This window comes from Amia ocellicauda, chromosome 3 (assembly GCF_036373705.1).
Source record: "Amia ocellicauda isolate fAmiCal2 chromosome 3, fAmiCal2.hap1, whole genome shotgun sequence".
Lineage (NCBI taxonomy): Eukaryota > Metazoa > Chordata > Actinopteri > Amiiformes > Amiidae > Amia > Amia ocellicauda.
The window spans coordinates 9,246,641-9,268,396 of record NC_089852.1 but is presented as its reverse complement, the minus strand read 5'-3'; the positions used below and the strand labels follow the sequence as shown (position 1 = coordinate 9,268,396).

The 21,756-nt window shown below is 34.4% G+C and overlaps 1 protein-coding gene across 19 annotated transcripts in view; it reads right to left on the bottom strand.

Annotated features, from left to right (window-relative positions):
* chl1b (cell adhesion molecule L1-like b) overlaps window positions 1-21,756 on the bottom strand; it is a 79,058-nt gene that overhangs the window by 21,951 nt on the left and 35,351 nt on the right. For 11 of the 19 annotated variants that reach the window (XM_066698057.1, XM_066698070.1, XM_066698056.1 and 8 more), the window contains exons 2-17: window positions 12,686-12,757; window positions 10,771-10,973; window positions 10,001-10,018; window positions 8,202-8,310; window positions 7,725-7,915; window positions 6,992-7,114; window positions 5,753-5,923; window positions 5,441-5,488; window positions 4,900-5,011; window positions 4,387-4,568; window positions 3,911-4,042; window positions 3,602-3,742; window positions 2,861-2,972; window positions 2,035-2,201; window positions 432-597; window positions 73-197 (exon numbers count right to left, since the gene is read on the bottom strand). In XM_066698057.1, the coding sequence (XP_066554154.1) occupies window positions 73-197; window positions 432-597; window positions 2,035-2,201; window positions 2,861-2,972; window positions 3,602-3,742; window positions 3,911-4,042; window positions 4,387-4,568; window positions 4,900-5,011; window positions 5,441-5,488; window positions 5,753-5,923; window positions 6,992-7,114; window positions 7,725-7,915; window positions 8,202-8,310; window positions 10,001-10,018; window positions 10,771-10,870 (1,897 nt within the window). In that variant the 5' untranslated portion in view covers window positions 10,871-10,973; window positions 12,686-12,757. Of the gene's footprint in view, window positions 1-72; window positions 198-431; window positions 598-2,034; window positions 2,202-2,860; window positions 2,973-3,601; window positions 3,743-3,910; window positions 4,043-4,386; window positions 4,569-4,899; window positions 5,012-5,440; window positions 5,489-5,752; window positions 5,924-6,991; window positions 7,115-7,724; window positions 7,916-8,201; window positions 8,311-10,000; window positions 10,019-10,770; window positions 10,974-12,685; window positions 12,758-14,030; window positions 14,098-19,883; window positions 20,101-21,756 lie in introns of those variants that run through there. The other 8 variants (XM_066698060.1, XM_066698059.1, XM_066698066.1 and 5 more) reach the window with 6 other exon arrangements.

The following is a 21,756-nucleotide window of genomic DNA, read 5'->3' as shown; positions in this document are numbered from 1 at the left end:
TTGCAGTTTCTGTGTCAGGTTAAGCTACCACATCTTAAACATATATATATATATATATATATAAAATCTTACCAAGAACAATAAGTTGTGCAGATGCCTCATCTTGGTCTAAGGGAGTAATGGCAATGCATGTGTATATTCCTTGGTCTTCGTGGCTCACATTAATGATTTGCAAAACCCCATTGTTCACATAATATCTAAAAATGAAACAAGAATATGAAGTCATCATGAATCTTTGTTTTACATGAGCATGAATAAAAATGCCTTGTGAAGAATAAAGTTCACAGGGTTAAAGAAATTAAGCATCATGAATAAGAATAAATAATACCTTTTTTAACTGATACATTCTGATGACATCTGCATAGCTTAAAGACAATTCCATTAGTCCAATCCATTTTAGTAACATCTATGAAAGTACGTTTGTGTCTTACCCTGTGTTTTTGATGTTGTCAACAGACATTTCCAAGTCACCTTTTTTCCACTGAGTTTGAAAGTCATTTTTGAAAGATATATCAAACGCTGCGTGGCAAGTCAGTTGAGCTGTACTTCCTCTTACTACCTTTATGTCTTCTGGAAGCTCCATAATTTTTGTAGCATCTATAAAATAAAATGTCTTAATTGTAGTTATTAAATTGTCTCTTTTTCATTCCTAGGGCCCAATTAAATAAAAAAAGTAGCAGCATTTCTGCATACAGATATTGCACAGGTAAACTTTCGTGGTATGAAATCTGAAATAATTTGTAGTCCCAACAAAAATTCTCGCAGATCTTGTTTCGCACTACAGTGCCGCGGGAGTGGTCACATTCTAGCGGTATTAAATCAAGAAAATACCTGCGAGAAATCAATCTCCTGCATTTATACCAAAAGGTAAACAAAGCATGTTCAACAAATGTAAAAGGAATACATGTATAACATAGGCCATATATCCATACATGTTTTTGGCTCCTTGTGTTTACAGTGAAACCATAGAATGCTTACAGTTACAGTAACAAATATTCATACAAACTGAAAGTGTTGTTCGTGCACAGATAGACTATATGTTAATATTGCATGGCATTTTATATTAATTTTTTTTTTTTTGCACCAGTGTCAATTTAATTCATTTATAATGTTGCTTCTGTTTTCCCTGTCTGTTCATTTTACTGATTAATTTTTGTATTTGACTCATATATTATATTCTTATATTTTTTATATTTTTTATGATGTCTTTTAAAATGTTTTCCATCTTTACAGTTACTCTTGAGATGCCGGTGAAAAGAAAAGAGCCAGCATGTAGGGGTGCTGTGGATTAAATATTAAGCCTTACTTGCAGTGCCAGTCCAAACATATAGGCAAAATAGGGGGTTGCAGAGGGTGCCAGGCTTTAACCTGTCCCAAAACTTCATTATTTTCTGGATGCCGGCATCTATGCACATAATCTTGAATATTCTGGTGTAGGAGCATTGTAATATTTCGGTGTAATAACATTTACAGGACTTCTCTTGTTTGATCGACAAGACCTTGTGCATTTTTCTGAGTCTATCCGCATTGCGGTAGCCCTTCCAACACACCTATAACCTTGTATAATCAGCAGATTTTATAACTTGGATTGTTTTAGAACATGGATATTTTCTCACACAAAGACACAACAGTAGTGTGCAGCCGCTCCATTAGAAACATTTTCAGCTAATCAAGTAGAAAAGCTGTTATTTCAAGGATCTAACAGTGCAGTGTCTGACAGTGGCATCAGCCAAGATGCAGCTACCCGCAGAGTTGTATTCTTATTCTCTTATTCTCTCATTATAATATTTGTAAGTTGTGGAATATCGACAGGATTTATATTGTTTGACAAATGAGGCTTTGCATTGTGAGCTTAAAGGGTTAAACATAATGCATACCTATATTAGTGTTTTGTGGAATGGAGATCCATGGACATTTTTTATTTTTTGATTATCTGTGGCTGTTGTCCCTGTCATTTGCATGGATAATCAAGGTCTACTGTGTATAGTTGACTAGTCATTAAGTGGTCTACATCAGAACATATTTACAACCTACCTTTAACATCTAATGTGGAGGTGATTGCAGATTTCCCCTCTGGATTGGTAGTAATACATGTATATTGCCCAGTATCATCTTTTTCAACATTGTGAATCTCCAATGAACCATTTTCATAAACAAAGAATCTCGGACCATCAACAGAATCGACAGTATCATCCTTTGTCCTGAGACATTAAATACATATCATTAAACATTTTCTTGAAACGTCTGCAATCAATATCAATGCAATTGATTATGCAATTTTACAATGAGGATGAAACAAAATAAATTTACAAAATATTCCTAATATAAGTCATGCAATACTACTACAACAACTAGTTCTACTACTACAACTACTACTATTACTACTACTAGTAAAACGAATAGATGAGAATAATTGATACAGAAATAATTAGGATAGGAATACAATATATTTATGTGTGTGTGTGTGTTTTGTCTACAGTAATCATTGCAAAACATTTCTGGTTTAACATGATTTCATTTTTTTTTATTGATATATGTTTTGTTTTTTTCATTAACAAATTAACAGCGAATCAAAATAAGCAAATTAAACTCATTGTTTTAATTTGTATTCTCAAATTGCAAATTGATTAAGGGCCGGATTAAATCAAAACTTTGATCCACCCGCTAATAGAAAGCTACAGAACTGTTCTCAGTTGTGGGTTAAAAGATGCCACTTTCTTCTAATCATAAATGTAACCGCTATGATGTGCAGGTTTGAAGTTTGCTATTAGCAGGTGGGTCAAAGTTTTGATATAATCCGGCCCTAAGTCTTTTTATTGACCTACTCACTGTAATTGAGAGAATTTTCCCCCTCACTTACCAAGATATTGTAGAAGGGGGTGAGCTGAACACTTTGCAGTCCATAACGACACTCTTTCCTACTACAGCTGCATACTTCTGTTCATCTTTAGTTAGTATCATGGGAGGAAGGTCTGTGAGGAAAATTAATGCAATTTAATACAGCATATCAGGTAACAAAATGCATTCTGTTTTGTGGAAAGGATGTTTCTGACACTCAGTGGTAAGACAGTGGTAAGGCAAATATACGTAAATTCTGATCACATAAATGTAATTATGGTGAATAACATGCTTCTGTATTGTAGGCACTGGTTACGTATTCAATTATTTATCATTTCTATAAAAGAAAAGTTTAATTTAACAGCAAAAACGTGGATGATAGGGAATTCAAGTTCCAGTGGGGTAATCAACAGGTTGCTGAAGCATGATGTCCTCTAGCAGTAGTGTTCCTCTGGGAGTCATTGTATCTTAAGGGCATTGGTTGCATTGCATTCAAATGTTGAAATTCAATTAATACTTATGCTTTTGTCAGTTAAAGAAGGAACATGTGTTCTACATCATTCAAACATTTTATGGAGTGTTTTTATTTCTAATTAACTTAAACGTCTGATTGAACAGAAAGGTAAAAATGAAGGGCATCATAGTTATCATATAAATACAGAGGGATTACTTTTTTATGCACATACTTTCATAAAAGAAGTGTGGTTTTTTGAAATTATGAATTATATTTATTCACACTGTGAATATGGAAAGGTATACTTACTCATGACCATGATGTTAGCATTGGCAAGGATGGTTCCATGTTTGTTTGATGCAATACATTGATAGACTGCGCTGTTGTTTGCCTTTGCATTGTGAATTAAGATTGTGTCACTAAAAATCTTTCTGTTAGAGCCAGGTGCATCTGAAATAAAAACATAAGTAAATTGTCCATTTAAGAAACATATTCAGAATTCTATATAAAAAATAGAGAGTTGAAATGAATTTAATGTTCTGATTTTTGTTTAGGTTTGAAATTATATTTTTCGTTTGCAATAAATTAAAATTCTGTGTTTTCTGTCCTTTGACTTACCCCGTAGAGGTAACCCATTTTCAGTCCATATGATGGATGGCTGTGGTTTTCCTGTTGCAGTGCATTTAATTGTGACTTCAGATCCAATCATATATAATTGGCTCTCAGGCTTAATTTCCCATTGAGGTGGTTCTAGAAAAAACAACAACAAACAAACAGTGTGGCCATGGTGAATTCTCAAAGCTACACTAATGTTAGGCTGAAAAAGTGATGGTGCAACACCACAGAATAACCTGTAGATGGTGCATTTTCCTTAAATATTAATAATACCAACTTAACTGTAAATTCCAATACTGCAAATCATATTTGGAATAACAGATTGCTTATACTTATAGTTATATTTTCCAACAGTTATGTTTGTAATTCAGTTGTGGTTTAATTTTCTCTTTTCTACGCAGTGAAAATAGATTATTGCCTACATTATAAAAGTGCAGCCTTATTCATTGTACATAACACGTTGACGCTGAATCACTTACCTTCAACTGTAACTGTAAAGTAATGCTCTGTTTTTCCAAGAGAGTTCTCAGCTGTACACATGTATCTTCCATTATCATCTGCATTGACTTTTGGTATTCTAAGAAGTTTGCCATGGTTCTCTTTTCTGCTGCGTGTCGGCAGGTCATCTCCCACCTTAACCCATTTATATTTAGGAGTTGGTCTATCAACAAAACACAATAACATTGTTATTACATACACAATAAGTGAAAGGGGGCAAATTTCCATGTTTTTCTTAAGCTCTTCAATTACTTTAAATTGATTCCGGTATTTAAGCACAATTAAATGTAAGGTAGTTTAGAAGTGGAATTAGATGTTTTACTTTTAAGAAAGATTTTGCCTGGCTGTTATGAAACTGCATGTGGAATATAAAATAGATTCTGGTCAATGTATACGCAATGTATTTGCCTGAAAAGTAATTTGAATATGATAGCTCTGAAATGTTTGGTTTGGCTATATTATCATAATAATCAATCACATCCCAATCTACTCACAGGCCCTCTGCAATGCACTCCATTTGGAGTAAATCTCCTTTCACAAGACGGATGTCAGATTGACCTCCAGGGGGCGACATAAGCTGTGGTTTTCTGTGCAAGATTGAGTTTGCTGTAAATCAAAGCAAAACAATCAAGTAAAATAATAAATTAATAAGAGATTATTTTATTTGTTTTAAACACCTAACATTAGTTATTTACACACGCAGGTACAGACACACCATTTTCCCTTCTTCCTTACTTCTTGTAAACTCTGGAAAAAGAAATCTGAAAGTGATATACCTTTGATATATCAAATTATATAAAAAAGTTGTCATTCATCAGTCGTTATTTCTGTGTTTGTACTTGGAGTACAGCTGGCCACACTACCAATCAACATACTTCAACATATTAAACATGTTACTTAAACAAACACATATACACAAGTTATACTGTACCTGAAACTTCCTGGATTTAGAATATATTATTATTAGTTTAAGAAAACAAATCTCAATGTAATGTTCAATATAGAGTTAAAAACTTAATATTCAACTTAACTCACCACTAGCCCCAGTGCTATCATGCGACTCTGAACCACTGACAGATTCAACTGAAATAAAAAAATGAAACAAATGCAACAGAAAATAGTGATAAAAATAATACACATGACAAATAATAATGAAAACATGATGTTATGATATGTTTGGTAAAAAAAATAATGATAAATAATACCATGTTAGTGTCATAAACCGTGAAAAAATGGAAATTGCCCATGAAAGTCATGACATATTCCAGGAGGTGAGCTACTTTTATTCTTTGAAAAAAGATTATCAATACAATGCGTAGCTTGTATTAATGGCATTGGTAAACATACATCTATTGACGATTACACTCATAGCGGTTTTCTGCACGATAGTTCGAATTCTTGGAAACGCAGCAACACAGCAGTAGTCACTCCGGCTGTCCTTCTCCAGTGCATTGGAGAAGTAGAGGTCTCCATTTAGGCCCATAGATACCCTCTCATCCTGTTCAATATGTTGCAGACCTGCAGAGAGAATAGAGCGAGGAAGGAATACATAGTAATGTTTTATTAGAGTGAATTCAAACCTAAGTGTACCGTATCTCTGAAATTTAAACAATTAATGTCTAGCACTACACAAGGGACTAATTTTTTATATGGCACTTTATCTATGATCTTCTTATATTATCTATTTATCTTCACCAACTATCATTGATGACTGTGAGCTGCTTTTTAGTCATGTATTTCAAGTTACTTGGCAGGACCTTATACAAGTCGGGCTGTTGTGTAAGCAATCTCGAAATAAAACCATGTCATTAAAAAGAGACCCACCAGAGCAGTTCAAAAACAAAAAATGGACATGTGTTCTGCATTAATATTCTTCATGTGTTCTACAAAGGAATATGTGAAAAAAATGTTCATACAAATATATATATATATATATAAAAAGATCACACATACACTTCTGACTAAGCTGTGTCCACAGTGAAACACTGATATTGTAACACATGCCATAAAAGTTGATTTTCTTTTATCTTAATAAACAAATCTTTTTGCAGGTAATGCATAACAGTATTCACTTTTTCCCCTCTGTTTCTTGAGACTGACTCACTTGCTTAGATCAGAACATTTTTGTTTCATAGCTATGATCCATCAATTGTGTGTTAGTTGATATCAATGCAAACAAGAAAGCTTTAGATTCCATAACAGACTCTGCAGCTTCAAAAGCATATTATTTGGATGATTGTGTTTGAATACTTGTATGGCTAGACCTACAATCTTTCTTCTATTGAGGCAGTACTTCAGACACCAGTCAAAAGGTCAGTGAGATATGAGCACCACCCCTTCAAAAGGGATGTGGGGAGGGTGGAGGAGGGTGTTGGTTAAGACTGGAACTATACACAGGGCAAGCCTTGCATTTAAATGCACGTCTGGAACTAAAATAGCCCTTTAGAAGTACAGAAAAGCCACAGTGACAGTGCTGAAAATACAAAGTGTTATTATTTAAGGATTGTTTGGATCATACATTGATACATCCATTAATGGAAATAATATATCATGCTCTGAAATCTGATCTAATGAGGAAGTAGTCACCGATGGTCATCCAGTGAATCTGCAGAGGAGGAATGCCTTTCGGTGGGTTGCACTGCAAAACGACAGATTGCCCCTCTTCGACTATAAGTGGAGGGATCTTTTCTTTAGGAAATTTGGGGATATCTGAAAAAGAAGCAAAACATTCGGAACAACTATGATGAAACAATATTGTTTTCATATTTAACATTGACAATTGTGCACTCGCATTGCAGCATTACCAGTGGGTGGCAGTCAATTCATGTGATTTGTGACCACCCTCAAAATGTCTAAAGCACATACTTTTTTCTGATATAGTATTTTGTAATATATATTTAAAATGTTTGTCACAGTAAAAAAAAAAAAAAGGAAACTATCATATAATTTTTGATATATTTTTGTGTTGGTTATATACCATATTCATAATACTTATATAATACAAACCTGTTACCTCCAAATATCCATCAGTCATGGCTAATGTGCAACTGAGGTGCAAATGTCTTGAGCATGTGTAGAGAATCAGGGAGGTGAAATACATTCATATCACACATTTAAGGGAGTCTTACATGATTAAATCTAAAGAGGGTGCTCAAAGCTAAAGATAGCATGGAAATAAGAAAATGCAAGGAATATAAGGGACACGTGGATATGAATAATTTGGAGTAAGAGTGTCATAAGTAAGTGAGCTTGTATGTATATATTTTTATCAATACAACAATACAACTAGGATATTGAAACATGAGAACGTATTACTTACTGGGCACAATGAATTCAATGTCTTGTGAAACAGCTGTTCCTAGTTTATTGGAAGCATAACAGCGATAAATCCCCTGGAACTCAGTTACATTTCCATTGTTGTTAATGACAAACGTTCCCGAGTTCTCCTTCGTTATCAGTCTTGGGTCTTGATCAGGATGAAAATCCTGTCCATCTTTTTTCCATCGAAACCTAAATGAGTAACACTTGGTCAGCTATGCTTATGCCAGCTATTGAACAAGATTAGGACACAGTGAACCTCTTTTAACAGTGCCCTTACTTTATATGTCAGAATTCATACAATGTCTAACATTTTTGTCCAGTGTTTGTCTGACTGGGACACCAGTCAGAAATGATAAGCTACAGATACTCCTAATTAAATTATTATAATAGAAAGGATGGGGGTAGAAAGCAATTCCTTTTAATAACACGTACAGACTAATGCATGTTTCCCCAGCTTTGAAGGTAAAATACTTACTCTGGCTCTGGGTTTCCTTTTGCTTCACATTTAATGGAAAAGCTCTCATCAAAAGGAAATGCTATTTCTGAGGTTGGCGACTGCTCTGTGATAGTGGGAAGTTGCTCAACTGGGTAAGATAAACAACAAAAACAGCACAGAGAGACCAAAAAACACAATTAAATCATATGTTATGTTTTCTTCAAGAAAGGATTACAATTACACGACTAAAGCTACCTACTTATCTACCACAGTGACTTACACACAAGCTCTGATTTCACTATCCTCTTAAAGATCATGGACAGATCTGAGTTTGCATCTGAGTTAACATTGTCATCAAGAATCGTACAGCCAAGGGGGCACCAGTCTCTAACTTGCTAGAAAACTGCATTAAAGTCAAATTTATTAGTGGAAACTCTATCGCAACTGCCTTCCACTTGTTGCATTCTTGATTTAAACCAAGACTGTGCAGCTACTTGAAATGATTGTCACATTTCACTGATTAGAGAGAACTTTTCAATGTCTACTAAAAGCTCATTGAACAGGACAAAACATACAGTATTTGTGCACCAGGGCTTACTATATACAAGAGCCTTTTATGGTGATATCATTGTTCTGAATCCCTAAGAGTGTAATCCCCCTTGATCGGGAGCTGGCTATTTGATGTAGCTGGTGTATTGCTTCTTTAGAGATTGTGGTTTGGGCACTCAGCTGTGTCTGAAACTGTGTTTCAGATCCAGGGTCCAATCACATAGGTTATATTAGGCACAAGCCAATAGTGGTTCTGTGAGTGCCACTCAACAGCACTCGGAAAGGCAGTGGTTGACTATATATTGGTTTTTACCTTATTTTGTCAAATCTCTAAAGGGAAACAAGGCTACCTGTATGAGAGGCTTCTATGCAAAACAAGGTTTGCGAAATGTTGTTGGCGCAACAGTGGGTGGCACGCTTACCTCTACCAACCAGACATCCCAAACCAATGTACCAGTATGGTGACATGGATAGGTGGTTTCCTATATGTAAAACTGAATGTCTTGACTACTTTTGGGCATTAAAGATCACATGCTACTAATCCAGAGAATAGGAGTGCTAGCCCTGCTGTCCTGGCTAACGTCCAAATCGGGCTTCCTCAACCTGCCCTCCCTGTAGTGAAACAGCTTAAGCAATTTCTCACTGGATCTTAAACACAAGGCTTGCTGTGTGAGGGAGATGCAATCCATTGGTGAATTATTTTTTTCCGTCAACCTACAAGGCCCTTTGAAATTAAATGCTCTATATACAATTATTATTATTATTATTATTATTATTATTATTATTATTATTATTATTATTATTAATATTATTAATAATAATAATAATAATAATAATAATAATAATATTAAAATTGTCCATGAAAACAAGATTTAAGGTTCAATTTCTATCTGCCACGATGAGACATCTGATAACCTTTATTTCCACATATTGTATTCCATAGAAATATGACTCAAAGTTTTGGCAGCAACATAACAGAAGCAACAAGTTACATTCCACACTTTTTGGCACTATATACCAATGTCCCCCCAGCCTAAATGTTCTCCTGCCAGCATCAAATAAATAAATAAGGACATCAAAATGCCAGGGTCTGAAGTGGTTTAGAACAGTGATGTTTTGTGTAACCCATTTCCAGAAAGACAGCACATTCATTAAATAGACAGTGAAGCTCTGAATATTAGAAGGATATAAATGTTACAAATTAATGAATATATTAAATAAGTGATCACAGCATCATTATTATTAAATTGTGATTGACTGAACTGACACTGAAAAGCAGAATAACTTACTGTTTACATGGCCTAAAACTAGAACATCCAGGGAAGCATGAAAAGAAAAAAAAAACATACTTACAAATATTTTACAGATTGTCTTATGTCTACTTCTTTCAATGAATACTTTGGTCACAGAATCAATATGGATTGGCAACATCATTTCATTGCTCAATTACATTCTGAATTAATATTGCAATAACATTATGCATAGCTTGTTCATTGAATGTTAATATTCAATAATGCAAGCACTGAAGTACATTTTAAAGCTTTTAAAATATAAATCCATATTTCTGAGCATAAGCCTCCGAACTCCCTGCTGTAACTGAGAGGGGGGAAAAGGTTGGTTTCCAAGGAGACGAAGGAAATATTGCTCAAATGTCAGCCTCTTACCTCCCGTTGTAATGAGCCAAACTTTATCTGATTGGTTTACCAACAGGGCTTTATGTTAATGCAATGTCTAATTTATACTGAATTATACTGTGTTTAGCAGACCGTTTTCATGTATGGTTTTTCAGTAAAATGTTAGTGAAAATGTGTGGTAAAATGATGTCCAAGAATAGACTTCCAGGCTGCCATTATAGATATGTTAAAATGGGGCATATAAGACACCACCTTTCACATACATTCATAAATAAATAAATACACATCCTGAGGCTATGATAACTTGGGGAAATGGGGAGGAGGGACTGTAATTTATGATGACACTGGTTCTCAAATAGTGTTGAGTCAGAGAGCGAAAGAAAGATCAATCTACCTGTAAAAAATAAAATAATTATATAACTTACCCTCAAGTGGGATGTCGAGGGCTGTGGTCCCCTGAACGAACCACACGATAGCATACAAGGGAAATAAGGGAATAACACCTGCATTCTGAAGTGTCTTCATCACTTGACAGCAAGAGGAAATTGCAATCCCAGTTAAGAAATACCAGTGCTATTTGTTTTCCAGCTTAGTTCATCTCAGTAAGTGATCCACAAAGGCAGAGGATCTAGAAATGTACAAACAACATGAGACTCCCATTAATCCACCTACACTAAGAAAAGTAAATTTAAGAAACCATGTCCTTCATTCCAGGATGAAATTCTTTGATGAAGAGCAGAATCACTTTGAACCATTTGAAACTTATCAATATCAGTTGTCATTCATTTGTCAAAAATATGCATTACTATGTTAATGTATGTATTGCCTATCTGCATTACAGTATCAAACATTAACCCTTCCATTGTTTGTATACAACATATCTCTTCTTTTTTGGGAAAACAAAAACAACTTGGATTTGCAAGCCTTTTTTCCCCTTTAGTATTTCCCCTGACAATTCAATCAATCAATCAAGCTCTCACATCAACACAATTATATTGCTGAAAATAATAACACAGTTTGAGAATTAAAATGTGTAAAATAACCCTCACAAAACATCCTGTTTTACTTAAGGATACTTAAGGATCAGGGGTCACTGTACACTATGACTGCAGTTTGTATATATTTTTTTTTTCATACAAACTATTGTGTTAGGTTAATTCAGTCAGTTCTGTCTCATACTAAACGATACTAGACCTAAGTGTTAAGTATTTGGTACCAATTCAAAATGATGGTTTGTATTATAAACATTAGAGCAACATAACATATCTTTGTCATTAGTTTTACTAATGCATGACATCTGGTGTAAGCATATCCAAAAATAAACTAAATAACAGAGGCATAAAAAAATACACTGTGAGTTATGGACTGAAGTACCAGATGCTGCTAAATATAGCCATTAGAGTCCCTTGTAACTAAATACTTTATATTATGAAAGACTAGTGTGCATTTACACTAAGCAATGGCATAGTGCAGGAATAAACATTGAAGATACTGGCCTAACACAGTAACAAAAGTGATTAAATATTTCGTTTTCCCATCTGTCCAGGTCTTTAACTTGAAAATCCATAAAACAACAAGTCAACTATATATCTAACTTTGAAACATTGTATTAATAATAATAATAATGTTCTTAATACAGAAATTTTAATGTATTTGCACGGCTGTCAGAACCATAACTATACGTAAACTTTTAATGGGAGTTATTTAATGAAGAGGAGATCAGAGGAGGTATAGAAAGTCACAATGAAATTCAATGTACCCCCGATGTGTTTGGAAATACATTTTGGATAGAAGCATATTGGAAACTCATATCATTTAAAATAGTTACAAAACCTGAAAATGTGTTAATGCTCATACCTCACCCCACCCCACCCCACCCCACCCTATAAAAAAGCCACAGAATTGTAACTGCAAAACATGCTTCAACATGCTATATTGAGCCAGTTTTGTAGCTGATTTTATAACCTGTCACCTATTCCATCAACTGATTAAAACATAATTTAAACTATATTGCAGCTTTTCTTTGATATTCATAGTTGTTTATTTGTTGTTCTAAGTGTGTGTATATTTGTGGCATAATACTTATATGATTCTGAAAATGCAATTTTTGTCCAGCCTGAACCTGTGATTGGTGTGCTCTAGGGATGTACCTCTTTCCCACACATCTTCAGACCCTACTAATTCAATCTCTCAAGCCCAGATAACAAGTGGACATGTCGGAAATCAGCTAGCCTGCCCCAAGTCATCAAATTTCTACTGAGTTCATGCCATGCTAGCCCTGCCATCAAATTCCATTGGATAAATACACTCAACTGTACAGAACTGCTGTATGGTACCTACTATAGATAGAGCTTGTCCTTTCTTCTTTCTCTAAATCCTTGAATAAAATATTTTCCAGCACTTCAACCAACCCTGCCAGTGAAGAAAAAAAAAAAGTGTGATTATTTTAAAAATCTTTTATGTAAGGATTAAGGTATAGTTTTCAGATAAAATTGAAATACACAACAGAATTAAACTGATGTTTTTTGTTATCTTGCATGGATTCCTCATTAAAACTTCAAATGGATTCATCTTTGGAGTTGAAGTCTTAGGCTGCTTAACATTTCTGCTAAGCTCTTTATTTCCTATAAAGGATGGCACCCAGTACAAGAGATAGCTATAGTTTGATGGTGGACCTCTTTTACAGACTGCTTTCTTTCTACCACATCTTGAATTCTGTTGGAAGGGCTCTCTTTTTTTTCTTCCCTTAATTCACATATTCAATAGGAAACAGAAAGGTCAAAGAACCAGTTCATGACCAGTAATTCAATAATTGACAAGATAGTGAAAGAGTCAATTCAATACACTTTTGTTTGACTGCAGACTCTGTCCCTGTGGGACTCTGTGTTTTGCTACATGTACTCCCCTTCACATACCATTTATCACAATAATGGGATTAAATCTGTCACTGCTTTATGTCTCAGGACTGGTTAGCTTGTCCTAACTAATATTTGAGACAGTATTACAAATTTAAAGAACAGGGAAATAATGATAATACATTAAATCAATACAGATACTTTTATTAAGTTCAAGGAGATGTATGACTTTGCTAAATATTCCCCAGTTGATCATATAAAATTAATAGAATGAGAGGAATTCAATTTAATTGTATTTTACTGGTATATTCTTATTTACAGGTTTCTCACATATGGGAAATGTATAGCAGTATCCACGATGAAAATCAAAGGGGAAAACATCTATACTAATAGGATTGTACTTTGTTGAGAGATTATGAAAGTTTAAGAGGGGTTTTAAACAATCCCAGCAAGTCAACGTGTGGCCCTTTCCCATTTCTGTTAACCTCCAGCTTAATCAACTCCACACTACTTAGATGGATTACATTTTTAAGTCTCACAGCACCGGGGTGTTTACACTAGCAATGTCTGGTGAATTAAAAATGTTATTTTATTGTGGAAAGATTATTACAAAAACTGCAGAATGGGATGTTCATAAAATAAAGAAACTGAGATCATGTGGATTGGAAAACAACAAACAAAAACCTACACTCAGTTATGGAAAACACACCGAGGTACACTTTCAGGTCTCTCCTATGCGTGAGAAAATTTCTACTTCAGTCTGAGGCAACGTGTAAAAGATGCGCATTGGGGTTAAGCAAGCTGAGGGCTGGCTTTAATTGACAACTAACCTGCATCAGCATGTGTCCTCAGTACAGAAATGGGAGGATAATATACAGACGAGAAACTACAATTATTTCCACCCTGCATTCATGATATCCAAGGCCCTGCAGTACAAAAAGACTCTGTGTGCGTGATTTTCTTACATTTCATTGTATGTATACAATACTTGCAACTGAGTTATTTAACAAGCTAAGGTTAAATTCTAAAACATTAAATGTAGCCCTTTTCAGACATATAAAAACAAAAAAAACATTCCTATTCAAGTGCCCCTGTTCATATCAATTATTTGAAAGGAGAACCTGTACTTTTAAGTTACAGAATGGTAGTTGATGAGTGAAATGAAGTCACAGCACAGGTTGCCACAGAACAACAAAGAGACAAAGGCAGCCATTAGCAGCTCAGTGTGGATGACTCACTGCCACACTACTCTTATAATCAATGCTCTATAAAAGATGGCTCATTTTTCTCAGCTACTGTAGGAAATATATAGAAGGATTTAGGAGGAACCCAAGGACAATTCATTGTATGAATATACCAATATATGTTTGTGTAAAATCCACTACATTCTGGTTTAGTATTTTTACTTCATAATGAGGAAATACCATAAACAAATATGTATTCTTTCTTTCAGCTACCTCTCTCTCTCTCTCTCTCTCTCTCTCTCTCTCTCTCTCTGTAGGCTACCATTTTATATAATATTGCATGGAGTGTAATTTTAAAATGTATTAATCATATATTTCATCTGTTAAATTCATTTAAGACAAGAATGGTATAAAACAACATAATTACAGGTATTTTGAACATTTATTGTATAATTCAAGGAAATGTTGAAATTCATTTGCCATAGTTTGCTTATAGCATCAAAAAGATGGTGTAGACACCTGAAAAGAAGTGTAAAACCACAGACTGCTCCCATGGTTTTTGATGGGATTACATTCATGCAATCCTGACTATAATGTTTGGCTGTGGCTGTTTAAGTGTTAGACCACATTGTCCACATTTTAGCATGATTTCGGAACTATGCTTGTTTCACTGCTTAACCTCAAAAGTATTACATGCCTTATGGTGTACTGTAGTTTAATCTGCAATCCCATAATTGGATTACTGAGAATCCGCGTAGTTAGGGGGGGATTAAACTATTCTGCAGTGCTGTGGGAACAACCTTCATTAAAAGTTGAGAAAATTGTTTCTATTAAAGCAGCAGTAGTAGTAGTAGTAGTAGTAGTAGTAGTAGTAGTAGTAGTAGTAATAAATAGGGGAAATCTTAATATTTCATTAACAAATAAACAATATCCTAGTCTGTTATTTTACAAACAGCAAAAATAAATCATACTTTTCCTTTTCAACTTGAGACTTCTTTGTAGGTTGGTTCAAAATGTTTTAAACAAATCTGTGAAACCACGCAACCATCAAAATATATTCCACAGCCCATTCCAGTGTGTGTACGTGTGCATGTGTTTTTAAGCAGTGTTTTTAAATGTTAAATGTGCTGTATAATGCAGTTAATTAAGCGCAACTTCTACATGGCGTACATTACTGCTTAATTTGCTTTTGTGTTCCTACAATGACCGTCAGGATAAAGCTGTCCGCTTTGAAGAAAAATAAGATACGAAAAACACTATTTGCATAAAATTAATATCCACTGTTGCAGACACTGCCTGTTGCTTTACAAGCAATAAGTTCATTATTAAAAGTCACCAGTTACATAATGCAATGACATGCTGACCTAATGAGATTATATCTTCAAACCAATGTTAAAAGATAACTTCAGTTAATCGTGATTTGTTTCCTTAATTTTCTTTATGCAGACAGCTGAATAGCTCTATTATGGAGCCATAAATATTGTATATGTCAGAGATAAAACATATATATATATAAGAAGTGATTCTGGCTTGCTTACTATATACTATATGATACAGGTTATAGTGTACAGAAAAATCTAAGCATCTAACAGTAGGCCATGCTTTTATAACATTAGCAAAAGAAAAATAACTTGCTTCAAATAAGTATATAAGGTAATATTTTGCAAGCATAGATTAGAAGACCATATAATTCCTTTTCGGGAGCTCAGTGTTCCTGTTTCCTATTTGAGTATTATAATACCACTTAATTTTCTAGTCACATTTACCACACTTTTACTGTTTTATGGTGCATCTATAATGGTAGCACATTTGGGCAATAGGCCATTTAGGAGCACTGGAAGAGGTGACAGAGTGTTGTGAAAGGTGGACTTGGTTGAGTGGAAGTGAGAAAGCAAAATAGCTAGAAAAACAATAATTATTGTACATGACCAAGATTGTAGGATGTTGCTGAAACTAATCCATGCCAAATTGTGCTCAGGGGCTGGAATCCAGTTAACTGAATTGCCCACACAATGACCCTAGTAGGTGTACCTACAGCTACAAGTCAGTTGCATTTACTGTGGTCGCTTGTTTCTGAAAATTAAATTAACTACCAGCTGGAATCACAGTTATTGACAAATTAGGGCAAAATAACTGCAACAAGACTAATTGTATATTAATTGATTTGATATAGTGTATTTGAGCCAGCTAGTTAGCTGTGTTCTCTGCTAACAGTCAACATCTTTCACAGCAACTCTGGAATCGGCTGTTTATTTTAGAAATAACATTCTTGTTACTATACCTTAGCAGTGGTCCAACAAGCAGAAAGGATATTGGCAGCACTATAACTGCCAACATTTGCAAACACCAAAATATAGTATATCTTTTTAATTTCTGAATTTCCATAAATTGTTCTGGTGACATTTGATGCCAGTTAAAACGATGTATTGTTTTCTAATATTTTGAAGTTTAAATAAACAGGTCTATATGGAATATGTTCAGGTTTAATTAGATATAAAAGGTAAGGTAATAATGGTATTAATTATAATTAAGAAAGTAATACTTTTGACAATGCACTAAGGTTAGCTTTTGCGTTTAGATTAGATTACTAATAAACATGACTGATCCACACAACCTCAACAAAGCAACAATCCTGGGGGTTTGTATATTCTACCGAGTTTAGAGGGACGATGTCACAGGACCAGGTTCATTTTGTACACGATGAGCCTAGTTTCATTGGCAACATTTGAGACTCTGGCTATTGTTAGGATTAATAATGGGTTAGATAGAATGCATAACAACTCAAGTGTCCTCACAAAGAGACTGTATGAACCCTATCATTTTATTTTACCAACTTATACTCAAATCTAAGCAATCTGAGTGCTAACCCAGTTATTCGGAAGTATTCAAATACTTGAAATAAACATTATATTCCTTGATTTCAGTCACATTATTATAAAATGTAACTGATTTAGATGACTGTGTTCCTAAATACATTAACAAGACTAGATGTGGTGCTACACTCTGGGGACCACTAACTGGGTGATTCCTTCAGCCCTCATTAAATATTATGACATCATAAGTCTGAAACCTCTTACTGCTCAAGCCAGGCTTTGACACATCAGGGATTTGATGCTACTTTGCACAGCACAGATGCACAATTCCGGTATAATGCTGGGACGTGTGAGTGAGTAAATGTGATCAAATGGTTTGGAAAATAATTTGCGGCAACAGTTACGTGATTAATCATTCAAAAAACTTATAACATAACATATTTCTGTTCAACAAAATGTACCATGACGTCATACTTGAAATTAACAGATTGACATTGATATCTTATTGATATCAATAATTATTTAAGCTTTACATAATATAAACTAGAAGATTTGGATGTCTACTGTTCTATATATCTATGAGTTCATGTTTTTTTCCAGGAACTGTTCTCTTCATTTTATTTAAATACATTTCAATAAAACATATTTACTTTTACATCTGCTTGCAACAGTCCATTCCAATGTAGTGCATTCTGACAGCAATATATTTGCCCATCTCTGATTTACTGGGAGCCTGTAGTGCTTGCTCATTAAGACACAGTGTGAAGGTGAAGGTGTGTGAAATAAATATGGAATATCAGATAAAATAATGTATTGGCTTATTAAAATATATACTAAATGTCATGATTTTGCATCTCACTGCCAATGGATGCAATGAACAGTAATGTACATATGCAGTATGTTACATATTTATATTCATTATGCATCTTGAAATAGATAAAAACATGATTTTAATTATGTTGTATGTTTTACATAACAGTACATTCCTCCACAATTTAAAGATTTTTGGAATTGTATGTAGTTCATGTGACAAGATGTACTCTTAACTTGAATGGTAAGAAATTAATTCAGTGAGGAGGTCCTAATGGTTCATTAAGGCATGAAAGTATTATTTGTGTTATTGAGGCAGATTTAACAACAACAAGAAAAACTTATGAATTGAAAGATCACTAATGGATCATGCTTCCCACATTAACAGCAGGGCAAGGTTTGTATTTTTTCCTCTTTGAAGTCCTACATCTCTGAGGGTGTTGCTAATTTATTACTAGAATAACATTAGTAAAGCTTGCATCTTCAAATAGTACAATTAAATGTTACGTATTTGATTACAGGGAGAGGGGTTTTATTTTTGTAAACTACAGCAGCAATGTCCTCAATGAAGTTCACATAGAGGGGAATGACTGATGCTAGCAATTTCAATAGCTGAGACACTACAGCTGCAACACAAGACTTATATTTTGAATTCCTTCCACTCCACACACAAGCCCAAAGCCCAAAAGCAATTTGCTGTATCAAAATCTGGGAAATGTCAATTTCCTAACACTGTTATGCTAAAATAATAAATTGAATGTGAACAGATTTAATTTTAAAGATGGCACTGTACTCTTTTGATCAAGTAAAAATAATGCAAAACCCAAGGTGTGTATTATGTATGGCAAAATGTAATCATATTTTGTGTTCCTACTTTGAAGCTGCTTATACAGTACTTTGAAGTATATTTTCTGCTCCACAGAATTGGAATACAGTACATTTATCTCAGGGGAACCTTAATTTCCAAGAGTACAGGGGAAGTCAAAATGCAACAGTATGAAACATTGTCATACACGATGATACTATATATACCGTATGTTATGTTGTGACTTTGAACAACCTTAAGGTATAATGAAAATCAGTATGGTAATATCAAAATATAAGGCTGAAACATTTTACAGAAAGGATCGATTCTAGTCTCTCTCGTCAATGATATCGTCTTGTGAGTAAAATGCAGGCATAGTACGACAGATGTGAGTATCCCTCCTGAGTAACATTTCTTGAATCCTTCTTTGTATGAAATGAACAGTAAAACTAATCCAGAAGCACAGCTGTTATCCAGATTTAGTCCGAACTAGAGGACAGGAAATTCAGTATAAATTCAGTCTGGAGAAAAGAAATATGATGGCGATTTACTAAATAAAATTATTTCCCCATTGTTGCAGTCTATTATATAGACAAGCCCAGTTTGGTAGCAACTATGAGCATATTCCTTGCAATGCTTTCTGACACACAGCAGCCTTTTAATAAGACATAATTGGTGCTCACCATGACAATGATAATGATCAGTAGTAGTATTGTTGTATTTTTTCTTGATATTTAAAATAAATAAAGTTTTAGTCAAATGTGATAAGTAGAAAACAAGAAGGCTGTCTTGACAGTAATTTCTTCTTAATACTTTTTTCACCAAAGCAGCTTCATGGACAAGTTACAGCTTGAACTGGAATGGTAAGAAAAACACATGGCAGCATAATTACATATGTAAAACCTGCAGAGTCCCACTCAATAACATTACCTGTGAGGCATGCCAGCAGAGCTTTAACATAATTGCAGTGCCTTTTATATTTACACGCTCAAACATTCATCACCTTTACCATGCAATGCAAGACTTGCTATGGTAGATTTAATTTAAAATAAATACATTGGTTCTACTTACACGTGAGCTGCTACCTCTTCAGAGATCATTCTTTAGAGGATTTGGACAACCTTTCCTCTTTTGCCTTTTAAGCAGTCATGCCAAAGAAAAGGAAAACCATTAAAATGGCTCTGGTCGATTTTTGCTTAGTAAAATATTTGACAAAAGCCAAAGAGGTGCAGTATCCAAGACCAGTGACAGATCCAGTATTTGTTCTATGTAGCACCACAAGACCAGTCAGCAGGAATGAGATTCACTGTAGAGACATATGCTACCAAAGCCATTGGCTTGGCAAAAAAGCTCATTAAGCTCCTGACAATCACTTGAACAAAGCCAGATCCGAAGGCTGTTCACTGGACTGTGTGTACAAATGTAAAGAAACTAAGAAGGAATGTTTAAGTCCAATCCATCTGAGGAGGCAAAATCTGAAGGCAGAATTTACTTGAAATGCAGCTTCTTCCAAGGTTCACACCAAATAGCCTCTGCTTGTACAAGCATCATTTATCTCATCATGTTCCCATTGGTAAACCCTTTTATAATGTACCATCAAATCAGTCAAAATCCTCTCAGTGTCCAAGCAGAAAGCTCCTTATTTCCTAACTCTGTCAACAACAAAAAATCCCAATTATGTGCATATTGCCATAATAGATTAAAAAAAATCTATTTGATTTATCAGTGATATGATATTAAACAGGGACACCCACTGATCCACCTATGTATCCTATTTAACATAAAGCATTCCCTATTTATTTTTATTATATATTTTTTCTTTTTTACCATGGTTTTCAACTGAACCATTAATTAACTTGCTCCTTCTGCTACTATAACTGTCCTTCATGTACACTGAAATGTCACATATTTCGTAGCATGGCTACTACTAAAAATATTGCACAGATGGGAATCAAAAGGGTCTGTTTACTTTACACTCATCTAAACACACAGCACCTGGAACGCATAATCACAAAATCTCTACAGCCATGCAGAATATTCTCTCACAGAATGATATATGATGGGAACTAGGATTTGGACTCAGAGTAATAGAAAGACCATGGGGAAAGGAAGAAGGGGAAGAGAAAGGGGGTTATGGTTGATTTATGCTGATAGGGGTCTTAAAACTGCATAGTAAGCCAAACCAAACAGATACACAAGTGTTTGGTGTAATAAATGCCAGCTATGTTATGTTGTTTGATGTTGTGGGAGAAGAAAGCTTTTTACCTAAGAACGACATAACCTGTTTAGCATAAACATATAGCCTACTATTTATTTGTTAAAATGTCACTCAGTAATGTTAGAGGGTTTACATATAGTTTACATTTTTTAGTATAGATTAAGAGATCAAGTACCTGAGAATATATTTATCAATATACAATTTACCATAAAGATAATTTGCACTAAATCCACTGCATTTTTTTAAAAGAATGAACTGTAGTGATTTAAGCAGGAACGGCAGTTAATGGAAACAATCTGACTGATGTTACTGTTGGTAAAGATATCATGCACCACTGAAGGAGAGCAATATCCATTCAAATCTCTCAAATACTTAAAAGGCACAGAAACCACTTTGTACAGTACTTAAGTGGAACACAAAAATATCTGTGGTTTACTATAAGCACTGTAGAAATTTGTATCAGATTCCCCAGATAAAATCTACAATTATAAAAGAACAAGTAGAAACTTGTTTCATTTTCAAAATTATTACAATGCAGAACAACTGCAGCAGAGCATTACATTTTTGTGTTTATGTGTTTAATGTATTGGCCTATATGTTTTTTTTTATATTACATTGGTAGTTATGCTGAGAGGACTTCTCCAAGCAAAACTGCTGTAAGGTAACAGCATTTAGCACAAAGAGCTATAGAGCTTCCTTACAACAGATGGAGGATAAAGTGATTAT